Source organism: Bison bison, unplaced genomic scaffold (assembly GCF_000754665.1).
Source record: "Bison bison bison isolate TAMUID 2011002044 unplaced genomic scaffold, Bison_UMD1.0 scf7180017864519, whole genome shotgun sequence".
NCBI classification, from domain to species: Eukaryota; Metazoa; Chordata; class Mammalia; order Artiodactyla; family Bovidae; genus Bison; species Bison bison.
Window position 1 is genome coordinate 9,262,009 of NW_011495072.1, and position 15,538 is coordinate 9,277,546.

Sequence of the window (15,538 nt, forward strand, 5' to 3'; positions counted from 1 at the left end):
AAAGCCTCTGATGAAAGTGAAAGTGGAGAGTGAAAAAGTTGGCTTAAAGCTCAACATTCAGAAAACAAAGATCATGGCATCTGGTCCCATCACTTCATGGGAGATAGATGGGGAAACAGTGGAAATAGTGGCTGACTTTATTTTTCTGGGCTCCAAAATCACTGCAGATGGTGACTGCAGCCATGAAATTAAAAGATGCTTACTCCTTGGAAGGAAAGTTATGACCAACCTAGATAGCATATTCAAAAGCAGAGACATTACTTTGCCAACAAAGGTTCGTCTAGTCAAGGCTATGGTTTTCCCTGTGGTCATGTATGAATGTGAGAGTTGGCACCGAAGAATTGATGCTTTTGAACTTTGGTGTTGGAGAAGACTCTTGAGAGTCCCTTGGAGTGCAAGGAGATCCAACCAGTCCATTCTGAAGGAGATCAGCCCTGAGATTTCTTTGGAAGGAATGATGCTAAAGCTGAAACTCCAGTACTTTGGCCACCTCATGTGAAGAGTTGACTCATTGGAAAAGACTCTGATGCTGGGAGGGATTGGGGGCAGGAGGAGAAGGGGACGACAGAGGATGAGATGGCTGGATGGCATCACTGACTCGATGGACGTGAGTCTGAGTGAACTCTGGGAGTTGGTGATGGACAGGAAGGCCTGGCGTGCTGCGATTCATGGGGTTGCAAAGAGTCGGACACGACTGAGCAACTGAACTGAACTGAGCTGAGAGCTTTAAAAGGGAGAGTGAAGTCACAGTAAGCTCCCAGACCCTCTACCAGGAGTTCCTGGGCTTTTTCTTCAGAACTGTCATTAAATATGACTTAGATTCAAGGAATATTATTGTCCTGTATCTCTTTGGTCAAGGTTACACCTTACCAGGACCTATCCCTGTATTTCAGGAGCTATTTCCAGAAACAAGGGAATTGCTATAAGTTGGAAAGTAGCCCCAAGCAATGCAGGACACCCTGGTTTGATACCTGGGTATTGAGAAGGGATAGGCTACCCATTCCAGTATTCTGGCCTGGAGAATTCCATGGACTGTATAGTCCATGGGGTCGCAAAGAGTCAGACACAACTGAGTGACTTTCACTTTCACTTGAAAGAAGAAGGTAAAGAAACAGGATATCCCAGGCTGCTGATCACAGCAGCTTATTCTTCTGGCAAGGGACCACTGACACAGGATATAAATTGCAGCGACTGGGAAGTGAGTGTGATGAGCCTCCCAGGCCCCCCAAATCCTAGAGCAGAGATTCCTAAACTTTTTGGTGGTGAGAACCCCAAGTAGTTATGTAATGTTTAAAAAGTTGATACCTTCATTGCCAAAGGTATTTGGGTAATGAGTGGCTCTGGAATAAAGTGCTGACTTGTTTAAATTGTCACTATGATGGATCTTGGGGAAAAGAGGAATAAGGTTCAAGACCTTGCCAAATTTATATATATATATATATATATATATATATATATAATAGAAATCCTTATTAGAAGTTTGTTTTGGAAAAGGTGTGAAATATGGAAAACTATTATTGACAAAGCTACTCACTTATGATTCCCATGATCCTGGAGATGAGTGTTTCTGAAACACATACCCTTTTAACAATATTTGCTTGACTTCTTTTTGGGTTTGCCTTTAATCTTTTAAGGAAGTAAAGGAGACTTTCTGTCTAGGCCCATGGGAGTCACAGAAGATAACAGGAAGGCACTCAGGAAGCCACGTTAGTGGGCCCATATGGATATCTACCTGACATCATGAATTTTCACTGCTATATTTTCTTGCTCTTAAATTGTCTACAAGAAAAAGCTCCCAGGATCTTGATGGCTCAAATCTCTTATTCCAGGCTCCTTGATTTCATAAGCATAATGACCTATGACTTCCATGGTAGCTGGGACACATGTACAGGCACAATAGTCTCCTGTATGTAGGAACCAAGGATTGATGTGACATGGGTTATTTCAACTGTGTAAGAAAGAGAAGACTCAAATATGCAGAAGGAAGATGGGGAAGGGATTTGGAGCCTTGGTTGTGGGAAAACAGGCTTTCTCTTTGGGGGACAATTAGCTAGACTTTGTTAATAATGTGGAACAAACAATGGTGAAGAATAAGGTCTGTGTTGCTTCTGCAGGGATATGCTGTGAAGTACTGGAGAGACAATGGCATCCCTTCAGAGAAACTCATCATGGGGTTCCCCACCTATGGGAGGACCTTCCGGCTCAGCACTTCTGACACCTGTCTGTGCCCCAGTCTCTGGAGCAGGGTCATCTGGTCCTTACACACGTGATGCTGGCTTCTGGGCTTATTATGAGGTAACCACCATGGCTAATTCAGGCTAAAATACCCTGGGGAAAATTCAGCCCTCCAAGTCATCTTGCTATTCTTATATTCCTGAGATTTTATACCCTGGCTTTCACAGGTCTGTGGAAAGGAAGGTTGATGGCTGTGGAATACTTTTCACTTAAAAAAACTATCTGAATTGTCTTTTGGGGTTTTGAAGTATATGGTACCATCTTTTCCACAGCCCAAAGCTATACTGAATTTCATTGCTGCTGCTGCTGCTGCTAAGTCGCTTCAGTCGTTACATCCATGTAAATAGGTGGAGAAGAATTTCAACAGACTAGCCTGGAGAGGGCAAATACTTTGATTTCTCCACCAACCTGAATTGAATGAATTTACTCAAAATTTATGCTGAAAATACACAGAATGATTAGCAGTGTTCGTTACTCAAGTGTTTGTGGAAGAATGATCTCAGCACGTATGGTCATGCTTACCATTTCTCAATCTCTCCTATGAACAGAATTAAAATTTCACTTGCTTGCTGCCTGTTTTCATAAAGATTTGTGTTCATTTTATGAAACAAAATCAATTTTGAGATACATATGTGAAATTAATGTAGATATTTCACAATGTCCCCCTTTCCATCCCCTTCCCATTTCTTACTATTTTTCTTCCAGTTAAAGTCCTTTCTCCTCCAACACATGACATAATCTGACATGTTCAGTGTTGCCTTCCTCATTCCTCCATAGAGCTGTACATTCCTAAGTAAAGCCACAATTGAAGACCAAAAAGTCCTATATGCTTATAAAAACACTGAGTGGTTTGGTTGTGACAATATTAAAAGCTGTAGATGTGTTATGAACAATGTAAAAAAAATACAATTCTAGCTTTGAATCCTAAGCTTATCAGGAGCCCATTTCACCAAGATCTATGGTTTGAAAGTTTTAAATATTCACAGAGTGGGGTACACACCAGGCAGTGTCTAGATAAGTACTTTGAATGCAGCTTCTATGAGGTCTGACCTTGGCACACCTAGAGTAACTAGTGAGACTCCAGGACATCACTAAAATGGGGGGAGGAGGGTAGCCAGTCCATTAACTTCCCTGGGGAGTGCTTCTGGTACTTCAGTCCAGGCCCAAGGAGTCAGTAGATGAGTTTAATTCCTTTTGTGACCCCAGTGCTTGCCACTCTGCATGATTTGCATGGTAGGAACTCAGCATGATGATGACTGACAGACTAAATAGATGATGTAATGGGAGCGGGGGGGTTGACTCATTTTTACATGAATCTAGGACAGGCTATCAAATTGGGACATTCCCACTCCACACCAAGGAACTCGGACACTTGGAAGAGCTCCTTTTCAGGTATTGTATTCTTCAACTCTGTTCTCTATATTTTCTCTTTGTTAAAAAACTTCTTGTTACTTCTCATTCTGTGCATCCATTCTTTTCCCAAGTTCTTGGATCTTTTTTATAATCATTACTTTGAACTCTTTCTCAGGTACACTGGCTCTTTCTACTTCGTTTAGTTGTTCTGGGGTTTTATCTTATTTCAAGAGAAGCATATTTCTCTGCCATCTCATTTTGTCTAAACTATTTGTATTTTTATGTAGGTGGAATGTTATTAGTCATATTTCTCAGCCTTGGAGAAGTGGCTCTCTGTAGGGTATGTTTTATGTAACCTAGGAGTACACTCCCCATTCATCTCCCAAGGACTAGGGACGAGTGGTCTCAGGGTAAGTTCTTACCTGTTTACAGACTCAGTTCCTCAGGCTGTAGGATTATAGTTTTCTGCCTTATGATGCTTGCCCTCTGGTGGGTGAGGCTAGACTAGAGATTTGTCAGGCTTCTTGGTTTGTCTGGCCCCTGGAGAGGCCAGTGTTTGCCCAGTGGTGAGTGGAGCTGGAGGTCTTGGTCCTCCAGCAGGCAGGGCCATGTCAAGGGACATGTTTAAAGGTGGCTGTGGGCTCAGGAACTCTTTTAACAGGCTGTCTGGTGATGGATGGGGCTGCATCCCCACTCAGTTTGTTGTTTGGCCTGAGATACCCCAGCTCTGGAGCCTAGAGTCTGTTGGATGGGGCCAGGTCTTGCTGCTAATGACCCAAGCAAGATGTCTACCTCCAGTCAGAGTTCATGCAGATGACCCTCCCCCCAATATTTTTACCACCAATATCTTTGTCCCCAGGATGAGCCACCACTCTCCTCACCTTCCAAGGAGACCGTCAAAACCCCAACAGATAGGCCTTTCTCAGGCTTCTATGAAGTTACTGCTTTTGCCCTGAGTGTTGGTGTGCATGAAATTTTGTGTGTAGCTTTTAAGAGTGGAGTCTCTATTTCCCCAAGTTCTGTGAAGCTCCTGCCATTAAGCCCCACTGGCCTTCAAAGTCAAAGGCTCTGGAGACTGTTCTTCTCGATGTCAAATATGAGGCTGACATGGAGCTCAGAACTTTCACACCTGTGGAAGAACTTCTGTCGTATTATTCTTCAGTTTGTGAGATCTGATCATATCACAAGTGCACCCCTCCTAGTGTCTCATTGTGGTTACTTCTTTATGTCTTTGGATGCAGGATATTTTTTGGCAGGTTCCAGTTTTTTTTTTAACAAATAGTTGTTTAGCAGTGAGTTGTGATTTTGGTGTGCTTGTGAGAAGAGGTGAGCTCACGAAGTTTTTTCTACTCTGCCACCTTGTCTAGGAATTGTAAGAGCCCCTAAAACATTTACTCTGCCTTAAGTATCCTCTACATCTAGCAATCCCAAATACAAAGTCAAGCAAGCCATCCAAATCCTTGATATGTATAGACCAACAATATCCTATCACCAGGACTGGCAGTAGAAAACATAAAACTCATTCCTGGGACTTATAGCTAGAGGGCGGGGATGCACAAGTATAATATTTCAGTAAAGTGAAGCCACTCTACTGAGCACTCAGTTAGGAAACCCTCGGACCCTTCTACATTTTTACAGAACAAACCAGCACGAGGAGAGAGCATCTTCTGTACACTGAGTCTTTATGCAGTCATATAGTAATTATGAGCCCTTTGCCCCTCCCTGCGCCCCATGATGGCAGACAGGAGGGTCAGACAATGCAGAAGGACAAGAGCAGCTCTGTCCTCAGTCCTGAAGAGTCTGTGGTCAGGAGGAGCATGTGAAGGTAGTCACAGCTTTTCAGTTGTAGTACAAGCTTAGGTAGGCCAAACGGTTCCGATGCTTTCTAAAGTCCTTGTCTGTGGACAGCTGCAATGAAAAATACTGTCAAAGTCAATATTCACATGAGAACTCCCTGCCTCTGGTCTTCCTGGATGTGTGAAATAGACCCGTATTGTTGGAGCTGTTTTAGCCTACCTGAGCCCCAACCACACAGTAACCTAACCTAGTGAATCTCTCAACATTGCTCTGTATATCTACTCTTTGTCATCTTTTTCTGGAATATATCATGCTAGGAATTATTTTCTTCTTGGCAAATCATCAAGTATAGCTGGTAAATGTCTTGAAAACAAAGATTATATGTTTAATTCTTGAATGTTACCTGTAGGCCCTAGCACAATGATGTTAGTACATTTGGCATTTAATAAACACTTGCAGAATTAATCCAAAGTTCCACCAGGGGGGAAAAGGACACCTCTGGAATTATTACAAGTGACACGGGCTGACCATTTATTATGCTACAGGTCTGGTGTTATAATATCTCAATCTTTACAACTTCATCAGATCAAGTCTAGTTTATATCCATTTTAAAGATAAGCAAATTGAGGCTTAGAAAAGTTAGAGGATATATAGCAAACAAATATGGAACTAGTGTTTGAACCCAGGCAGTCTCTTCCTAAAATCCATGTTCTTGCCAGAATGATCCACTGCACCTTGATGATCTAATACTAGGTGATGTGATGGGAAGAGCACTGGCTTAGAAGTCACACAATCTATATTCTAGCTGAGCAACTTCAACAAGCCATTTAATTGAAGCCTCAGTTTGGACTTCCCTGGTAGCACAGCTGGTCAAGAATCCGCCTGCAATGTGGGACACCTGGGTTCGATCCTTGGGTTGAGAAGAGCCCCTGGAGGAGTGCGTGGCAACCCACTCCAATATTCTAGTCTGGAGAATTCCCACAGACAGAGGAGCCTGGCAGGCTGCAGTCCATGGGGTTGCAGAGTCAGATGTGAAAGTGTTAGTCACTTCAGTCGTGTCTCTTTGCGACCCCATGGCCTGTAGCCTACCAGGTTCCTCTGTCCATGGGATTCTCCAGGTGAGAATACTGGACTGGGTTGCCATTCTCTTCTCCAAAAGAGTTGGATGCAATTGAGTGACTAAGCACAGCACAGCACAATCCTCAGTTTCCTTCTCAATCATAGAGGATAATTATCTAAGACTACCACAAAGGTTATTTGAGGACTAAATAAGAAATTGTGACTTTTGTTCAGTCACATACACCTCTAGAAATCTAGTGAAATTGTGTAACTCTTCAAAATTTCCCATAAGTATATATTACACAAAATTGTGCAAGTACTTTCAGGGGATCAAGGATTTCTTGAAGTTTATTCCCAGACCCCTGGTTAAGAATCACTGATACATGTGGAAGTATTAGGTAAAGGCTCCACAGAAGTCCAATCATATTACCTCAGTTTTCAGGGTTCTTTTCTGTAGACATGGAACCTGAGACCAGTCTGGAGATCCAAATTTCATTGGCCAGGTGACTTTCTGAGGTTCCTTTTTCTCTAGTTTATATGTGCCAGGGCTAGAAAAAAATATAAAACCTTATGTTGAAGAGTTAGTGACCACCACAATTCTAGTTTGGAGAAATCCCACAGACAGAGGAGCCTAGCAGGCTACAGTCCATGGGGTCGCAAAGAGTTGGATGTGAAAGTTTTAACCACTTCAGTAGTGTCTGACTCTCTGTGACCTCATGGACTGCAGCCTGTCAGATTCTTCTGTCCATGGGATTCTCCAGGCAGGAATACTGGAGTGGGTTGTAGTGACCATAAACTTCATCAGTACTACCTGTGTACCTGAACTAGTCCTAACTCTTTTGGAAAAGGCAACAGACTGATTAGATCTTAATGTCAGGTAAGCATAGGGTTCCTTTGCCTGCTAATGTGTTTCTAAATAGGTGTTAGTGTTCAAGATTTGTAGTCCTGACATTTCAGTGAAGGTAAAAATCAACTCTAGTTTAAGCTATTTCTGTAACCTCACTCTTCTTAACCGAGAAACCAAGAGATCCCAGAAGTGGTGGATGATAATAGAGATTTGCCACAGTGATGCTAATTAGTACACATGATGTGAAATTTCTCAACAATAGGGTATTTTGTCTTGCCTTTGTTCATATCATTTTGTCTTTTGGTGTAGACACTTAACTGTGGAAATAAGATGTAGAGTGGACATGGGAAACAAGCTTCATCACCTCCACTTCTTTACTAGAACCTTAAGAAAGTTACATTTCCTCTCTCATCCTTGGAATTCTCACTAGTAAAAGAAAGACCCTGACCATGCCCTATAATTTTCAATGGCTTCCTAAAGCACTGAGACCACCTCCCTTGGTCTATGAGGTTTATGGACTCTAGCCCTTATTCCTCCTCTGTTCTCATTTTCTCCTTGCCCACTACACTGTAGCCACACTAGCCTTCTTTCTTTTTTCCACACACCTCCCAACTACAGCCTTTGTATTTGCAGTTCCTTCTGCCTGGGAAGCTCTTGGCCTAGATCTTCACAGGGTCAGTTCAGTCTTGTCATTGTGCTTTCAGATGAAGTCATTGTGCTTTCATTTCCCAGAAAGACCAATCCTTGCCAAAGTAGATTCCAGCCATCACTCCATATCACATCATCTTTGTAAAAAATATTACTATTTTTATTTACTTATTTATTTTAGGCTGTACTGGGTCTTTGTTGGTTCACAAGCTTTCTCTCTAGATGCAATGAGCAGGGGCTACTCTCCAGTTGCAGTATGTGAGCTTCTCATAGCGGCAGCACCTCTTGCTGTGAAGCATGGGCTCTAGGGAGTGCCGGCTTCACTAGTTGTGGCTCCCAGGCTCTAGAGCACAGGCTCAGTAGTTGTGGTGCATGGGCTTAGTTGCTCCAAGGCATGCCAGATCTTTCCAGATCAGGGATCCAACCCGTTTCTCCTGCATTTCCAGGCAGATTCTTTACCACTAAGTCACCAGGGAAGCCCCCCGCCTATTATATCATCTTGTTTGGTGTTATTCAGCACTCCACCAGGTCCCCATACTTCCTGGTGTGCCTGTGGTAGCTCCAGCTCATGGCTACTGTCTTGGTATAATTATTAATAAGACCCCCTTTAAAGTCTAAGAAGTGTCACATGCTGACTAATAAATTATATGGTCATTATTACCACTGATTATTTTCTTGTTTATTTGCTTCTCATCTGTCTGGACTCTAGAATGTAAGCTCCAAGAAATGATGATGGGTGTAATGCAAAATCTTTGGAACCTACACAACTTCTTGGCCTTTTATAAATATTTATTGAATGAATCACCACAGTTTACAATTTTATAATTCTAGAGACCTGGAAGGCAAGAGGTTGAATCTTTAAAGATAGATGGTTTCTTATTTAGAGGGCGTGGTTGGGATGTAACCCCTTTTTGTACTTCCTTTCCTATTGCTCTTTGTTGAAGTGCACCAGAAGAAGGGGCACATACCCAGGATAACAAGGGTCCTTTGAGTATGTCCGAAAGCGAGGTGACAAGGTATTAAATGGAGCAAAATTTGGTTTGTGTGTTTGCTCCTGAAGATTGACTGTCTGGTACATGCCTGGGTAAGGTGTCACATCCTGTTTCCAAGAGAAAGATCAATATGTCAGAGGGTGATGTATATATATGTAAAGATTTCTAAGTAGAAAAAACAAAGTCATCCTCCCCCTCTTCATGTATCAGCTATGGTTTATAGAATTAGGCCCACAGTAGGTTGAAAACCAAGATAAGAGTATTGTTCAGCTACCTAAAGGTACCTAATGTTTTGGCTATAGAAATAAACCTATGGGGGCAGAGAGCCAAGGTAACCTATTGTAGCTACTATCCCCACCATCCCACCATCCCACCATCCCACTCAGATTTTCTTTTGGACCCAGTATCCCTCTCCCTGAGCTTAAGTGTCAAGAAAATGTCCAACAAGAGATTAGGAACCTATACTGAAGACTTGAAATCCAATCACACAAAAAGGTTAAGAAGTTAGAACTGATTTTTTTTAACTGATAAGATATTATACTATATATTACATATAATTATATGATGCATATAAACAAAGCTTCCAGTATTTTATCAGCAGGTGTCTCAGGACTGAAGCTCTGCCTTGGTACCATTTCTTCTGAGAATTATTTTCCATTCTCCCAGGACACTCACACACACATTTCCCACATTAACACCCAAGTTTTCATGTAGACTCCTTAGTAGCTTTTGTCCAGATGACTTTCATCTTGAATTTCAGGACATACTTTAGGTAAACTCCAACTGTGCTCCTCAGTGAAAATACATGCAGCAACATGGATCACACTGAAATCTAAGCACGTTCAGCCATTTCTAACCTTGTTCTTTGGCTTAAACCTCACAGCTGTTCTGGCTCCAAAACCATATCCTTTTATACTGGTTGGGATCTTAGCGAGGCTGTATGCCAAGTCTTTACTCTTCATGTGTTATGTAGAAAACAAACAAAGACAAAACATGCATAGAGAACATTATAGTTATTAAAACAGAGTGGTCTCAGAGTATCCCTGAATCTTCTCTGCTCAAGTTGCCCTTTCTTTCTTGATTCCTCTGAATCAAGACCAAACAATTACATATGTAACACAGGCTTCTCTACAAAGAAATGTGGCTGGATAGGTAGAGTGAATGACATTCGAATCCAGTGAATCCACTATTCTGAGCCCCACAGAGCTGAATCAGCTTTATATGGTTTCAACTGAATCTGATTATGATTTCATAAACTACATACCAGCACAGACACAGTAGGTTTGGACTAAGAGGAAATATTTAGTCACCGGCCTTTGTAGGTATGAATGATGAGGGAACACTTACTGGGGATCGCATGAGGCCAAGACTTGCATTTAGTGGGGATGGCAAAGGTGAGTAATGGCCCTTTACTTTCTGATATTGGCCCTGACAGCTGGTTGCAGACGGAGGACCAGAGAGCACTTTCTCCTGCTGGGACCCGGAAGGTCACAAATCGCCCAGGGCTTTTCTTCCAGGAAACTTAGGTATCCTTGGATAGTCTGGGAACTGACACCCACCTGAGGTAAGGTGAATACTCACTTCTTCTGCTATATAACATCCAGGCCCTCTGTGGGGCACTCCCCTAATAGGGAGAAACTTGTTCCCCAGCAAGTCTGAGGGATAGAAGTGAGGAAAGATCTTCCTATGTTGACATGATCCAAAGGAGTAGTTAACCAGCGTCTCTGGAGAACGAGAAAGAGGAGAAACTCCACATGAAGGAAGTCCCTGTGGTCCAAATGAGGGTGGGGGCAGGGGTGGTGTGGGGAAGGGTGGCCGAGACCTGAGCAGACTGCACTCTTAACGAAACCGTGACCAATCCAAGGAGACAGGCAAGCCACATTTCCCTCCTTTCCCGCTTGGTCTTTCCCAGTCTCCCCATCTTCCTTCTGCCTCTATCAACTCAGCCCTCCTCACCTGCTTGGCTGAAGCACATCGCGCCAGTGCCTCTAGGGCGAGCGTTTTGAACCGCGTTGCCTAGGGAACAGGCTGGCAGACAACCCCAGCTCTGGTGCGCCTGCGTGGCAAGGGGGCCTGCCATGTAGCCACGTCGGGCCACGTTGGGTGGGAACCTGCACCGCTAGGGCCAGGAGCCCAGGAGGGTGTGAACTAACAAAAACAAAATAAGTGTATGTGTACCAAAGAAATGAGGGACATAAGAAGGCTGAGGAGTTACTTCACATTTAGGCATATTGATGAAGCATGAAAATCTAATGTGACATATGTTCCTAGATTGGATCTTGAATGAGATAAGAAAGATACGTTGTTGGGAAAGTTATTTAGAGGTTTTTTTCCTACTTAGCCAGTCACTGAAAAGACACTGAATTATTATTCAACGTATTTTTTTATGACTGTGTAAGACATTTATTCAAGTTATTCAACAAATATTTATTAGTGTCCAAATAATGGTAAAAATTTAACCATACTGGACCATGTGCTACTTAGATCGTTTTGGAGATTCATCTTTGTCTCCTAAGAACTTAATTTCCAATGTTTTCTCACTGGAAGCAGAATGATGGATTTTACCAGCCAGCCCAACTCCCCCTGTCTTTTTCTGGAAGTTTTCCCCACCTAGTTTTCTGGACTGTTAGTAGGACAACAATAATGCCAGAATAAAGCTAAATGGCCTGTTAGTTAAACCCTCTAAAGATGTGGACTTTCCTTTTACAGAAATAATTTTGTTAGTTTAGTGACAGTAGACTACTTGGATCCTAGAAGTGAATTGCTGTCTTGGTGTAAACCAAGCTTGTTTCACTCAGCCTCTTCCCTACCACCAACAGGTGCTGTTGAATTGTGGGAGCTGGATGAGAACATACCACTCGTCAGCAAGTTTTGCAAGTATGAGGTTTGTTCAAAATTATTATATTTACATAAACCTTTCTTTCAGTAAGTCACACACTTAGTGCTTCTATGCATTCTGAGGAAGCTTTAGAGCATCTAAGGAGAGCCAACAAACATGGAAGAAGCTGAGAGAATTTATATCCAATCACCCTTTGCAGGGAGTTTCTTAGGGTTAGTCTCTGGGTCACACTGAACATTATTAGAACCACTTGTGCAGAAACTGGTTTTGTTCGGATAAAGGGTAAGCAAGCTCTAGTCTCAATTTTGAGTTAAAGTTTCCCTAGAGCATCAGCAACCTATATAGATCAATTTTGGGAAAACAAAATAAGCAGAACAGTCTTGGACCCAAAACACATTGTTTTGTTGTGTTCTCCATCAAAAATGGGCATCTGTGGAATTTTTCATCTTCATTATATGGTCACAAGACTCGTTCAATCCAGAAAGACTCAAGCAGGCACAGAGATGGGGAGAGAAATTTAACTTATTTTAAGTTACAGAGGCATATGACACATAATCCATGATCCTAAAATATTTTGTCATCTTGTGTAAGGTTTAATACCCTCCTCAACTTATTGTGGAAAATTTCCTCATCTTGTATGTGATATGCCATAGTTTCAATATATAATATATCATCAAAATCCAAAAGATCATCTGATCTCTATTCCTGCTCTGCAAATATGTGTTAATATACAATATTTGTTTTTTTCTCTTTCTAACTTACTTCATTCTAACAGTAAAAGAGTGACAGTTTCTAGGCCCATTCACGTATCTACAAGTGATGCAATTTCATTCTTTTTAATGGGAGATTGGGATTGACATATATACTCTACCATGTGTAAAATAGATAGCTAGTGGGAATCTGCTATATAGTAGAGGGAGCTCAGCTTGGTGCTCTGTGATGACCTAGATGGGTGGCATGGGAGGGGTGGAAGAAAAGTCCAAGAGGGAGGGGATATACAGAGGAGCCTGGCAGGCTACAGTCCATAGGGTCATGCAGAGTCAGACATGACTGAAGCAACTTAGTACAACACAACACATAGCTGATCACTTTGTTGTACAGCAGAAACTAACACAACATCGTAAAGCAACTATACTCCAATAAAGAATAAATGAAAGGAAGAGTAGATAGAGTTTACACCAACCTTTTAACTTTCTGGTGGGAGCCCAGCCAGTGCCACTTGTTGCAAGTTCCCTCAGTAAATAGAGTCATATTTCAATATCACCATAATGTTGAGGGTCAGATTCTAGTAAAGCATTTTACTTTCGGAGGCACCATGTTATATGCATTAGGAACTTCAGTTTCAAGATAAAAATTTCCACTCCAATAGTAACTTTTATCTGGGATCTCGGCTGAAAAAATGAAACTTGTTTAGATCAGAAAATGTGCTTTACATGTACAAGCAAATCAGCTTCAGGTTCTGCCAGATTTTTTTTTTTTTAATTTTTATTAAAAATTTTTTTTAAATTTAATTTTATTTAAATTAGAGGCTAATTACTTTACAATATTGTATTGGTTTTGCCATACATCAACATGAATCCGTCACGGGTGTACAGGTGTTCCCAATCCTGAACTCCCCTCCCACCTCCCTCCCCATACCATCCCTCTGGGTCATCCCAGTGCACCAGCCCCAAGCTTCCTGTATCCTGCATCAAACCTGGACTGGCGATTCATTTCTTATATGATATTATACATGTTTCAATGCCATGCTCCCAAATCATCCCCCCCCCTCCCTCTCCCACAGAGCCCAATCTTTAACAAGCAATTTGTCTCTCACAAAAAGCCCTCTGATTAGGTCAGAAACTGCCTGATGTACAGGCCTGTGACCATTATTCAATGTCAACTTGCCTGGCAGAGTTAGCATTAATTCTACCTTTGACCTTGGCACCTGAGATGCAGACTCTGCCCAGCACCATCCCTGGGCCCAGTAGAGTCCTCATAGCAAGACCAATTTGGGTTTCATTTGTGTAGTTATTTTTACAAATTATAGTAAGATGTAATATACAAATTACCATTTTAATCATTTTTAAGTTGGCGATTAGGTGGCATTAAGTACTTTCACATTATTGTACAACATCAGCACCATCCATCATCCCAAATTGGAACTCTGTAATCATTAAACAACAACTCTTTCCTCCAAGATCTTGGCAACCAACCTTGTACTTTCAGGTTTGTGGGTTTGACTGTTCTAGGTACCTCATATTAGTAGAATGACACTGTGTTTGTCCTATGTGACTGGATTGTCATTTGATTTTATAAGGTTAGGGTTTGCTCCTCAAAGTGTGGGACCAGCAGCCCTGGTATCACCTGGAACTTGTGAGAAGGGCAGAATGTTCAGATCTCTTAAATCATAATTTATACTTTCCCGGTGACTAGTGCCTGTTGAAAGTTGAGAAGCACTGACTTTGATTATCCTTTGAGAATTCTAACTGGCTCAGGAAGCAGGCAGGGAAGTGTCCAGCCATTCACAAGTGAACCACTCTGATGTGTCAGGAGCTTTTGAGGATTGTGATGTGTGGTAGTGAGCAAGACAGATGTGGTCAGCCCAGTCTCCAGCAGCTTAGTTTAGAGAGAAAGAGATCAGATCAGATCAGATCAGTCACTGAGTCGTGTCCGACTCTTCATGACCCCATGAATCGCAGCACGCCAGGCCTCCCTGTCCATCACCAACTCCTGGAGTTCACTGAGACTCAAGTCCATTGAGTCAGTGATGCCATCCAACCATCTCATCCTCTGTCGTCCCATTTTCCTCTTGCCCCCAATCCCTCCCAGCATCAGAGTCTTTTCCAGTGAGTCAACTCTTCGCGTGAGGTGGCCAAAGTACTGGAGTTTCAGCTTTAGCATCATTCCTTCCAAAGAAATCTCAGGGCTGATCTCCTTTAGATGGACTGGTTGGATATCCTTGCAGTCCAAGGGACTCTCAAGAGTCTTCTCCAACACCACAATCCAAAAGCATCAATTCTTTGGCGCTCAGCCTTCTTCCCAGTCCAACTCTCACATCCATACATGACCACAGGAAAAACCATAGCCTTGACTAGACGAACCTTTGTTGGCAAAGTAAAGTCTCTGCTTTTGAATATGCTATCTAGGTTGGTCATAACATTCCTTCCAAGGAGTAAGCGTCTTTTAATTTCATGGCTGCAATCACTATCTGCAGTGATTTTGAAGCCCCAAAAGATAAAGTCTGACACTGTTTCCACTGTTTCTCCATCTATTTGCCATGAAGTGGTGGGACCAGATGCCATGATCTTTGTTTTCTGAATGTTGAGCTTTAAGCCCACTCTTTCACTCTCCTCTTTCACTTTCATCAAGAGGCTTTTAGTTCCTTTTCACTTTCTGCCATAAGGGTGGTGTCATCTTCATATCTGAGGTTATTGATATTTCTCCTGGAAATCTTGATACCAGCTTGTGCTTCCTCCAGCCCAGTGTTTCTCATGATGTACTCTGCATAGAAGTTAAATAAGCAGGGTGACAATATACAGCCTTGATGTACTCCTTTTCCTATTTGGAACCAGTCTGTTGTTCCATGTCCAGTTCTAACTGTTGCTTCCTGACCTGCATACAGGTTTCTCAAGAGGCAGGTCAGGTGGTCTGGTATGCCCATCTCTTTCAGAATTTTCCACAGTTTATTGTGATCCACACAGTCAAAGGCTTTGGCATAGTCAATAAAGCAGAAATAGATGCTTTTCTGGAACTCTCTTGCTTTTTCAATGATCCAGTGGATGTTGG

The 15,538-nt window shown here is 42.2% G+C and overlaps 1 protein-coding gene across 3 annotated transcripts; it reads right to left on the bottom strand.

Annotated features, from left to right (window-relative positions):
- Positions 1-5,256: 5,256 nt before the first annotated feature.
- Positions 5,257-10,939, bottom strand: LOC104981637 (protein pitchfork). Of its 3 annotated transcripts, none has more exons than XM_010830840.1 (6): positions 10,888-10,939; positions 10,513-10,655; positions 9,789-9,887; positions 8,908-9,038; positions 6,875-6,992; positions 5,257-5,496 (listed from the first exon to the last, which is right to left on the bottom strand). In XM_010830840.1, exons 1-6 carry the CDS (start codon positions 10,904-10,906, stop codon positions 5,428-5,430), a joined length of 579 nt encoding a protein of 192 aa, XP_010829142.1. In that variant the 5' UTR covers positions 10,907-10,939; the 3' UTR covers positions 5,257-5,427. The 3 variants fall into 3 exon arrangements, with proteins under 3 accessions (XP_010829142.1, XP_010829143.1, XP_010829144.1); XM_010830841.1 differs by having other exon boundaries at positions 5,428-5,496; positions 9,789-9,880; positions 10,509-10,655; positions 10,888-10,906; XM_010830842.1 differs by lacking the exon at positions 9,789-9,887 and having other exon boundaries at positions 5,428-5,496; positions 10,888-10,906.
- Between the last annotated feature and the right edge of the window lie 4,599 nt (positions 10,940-15,538).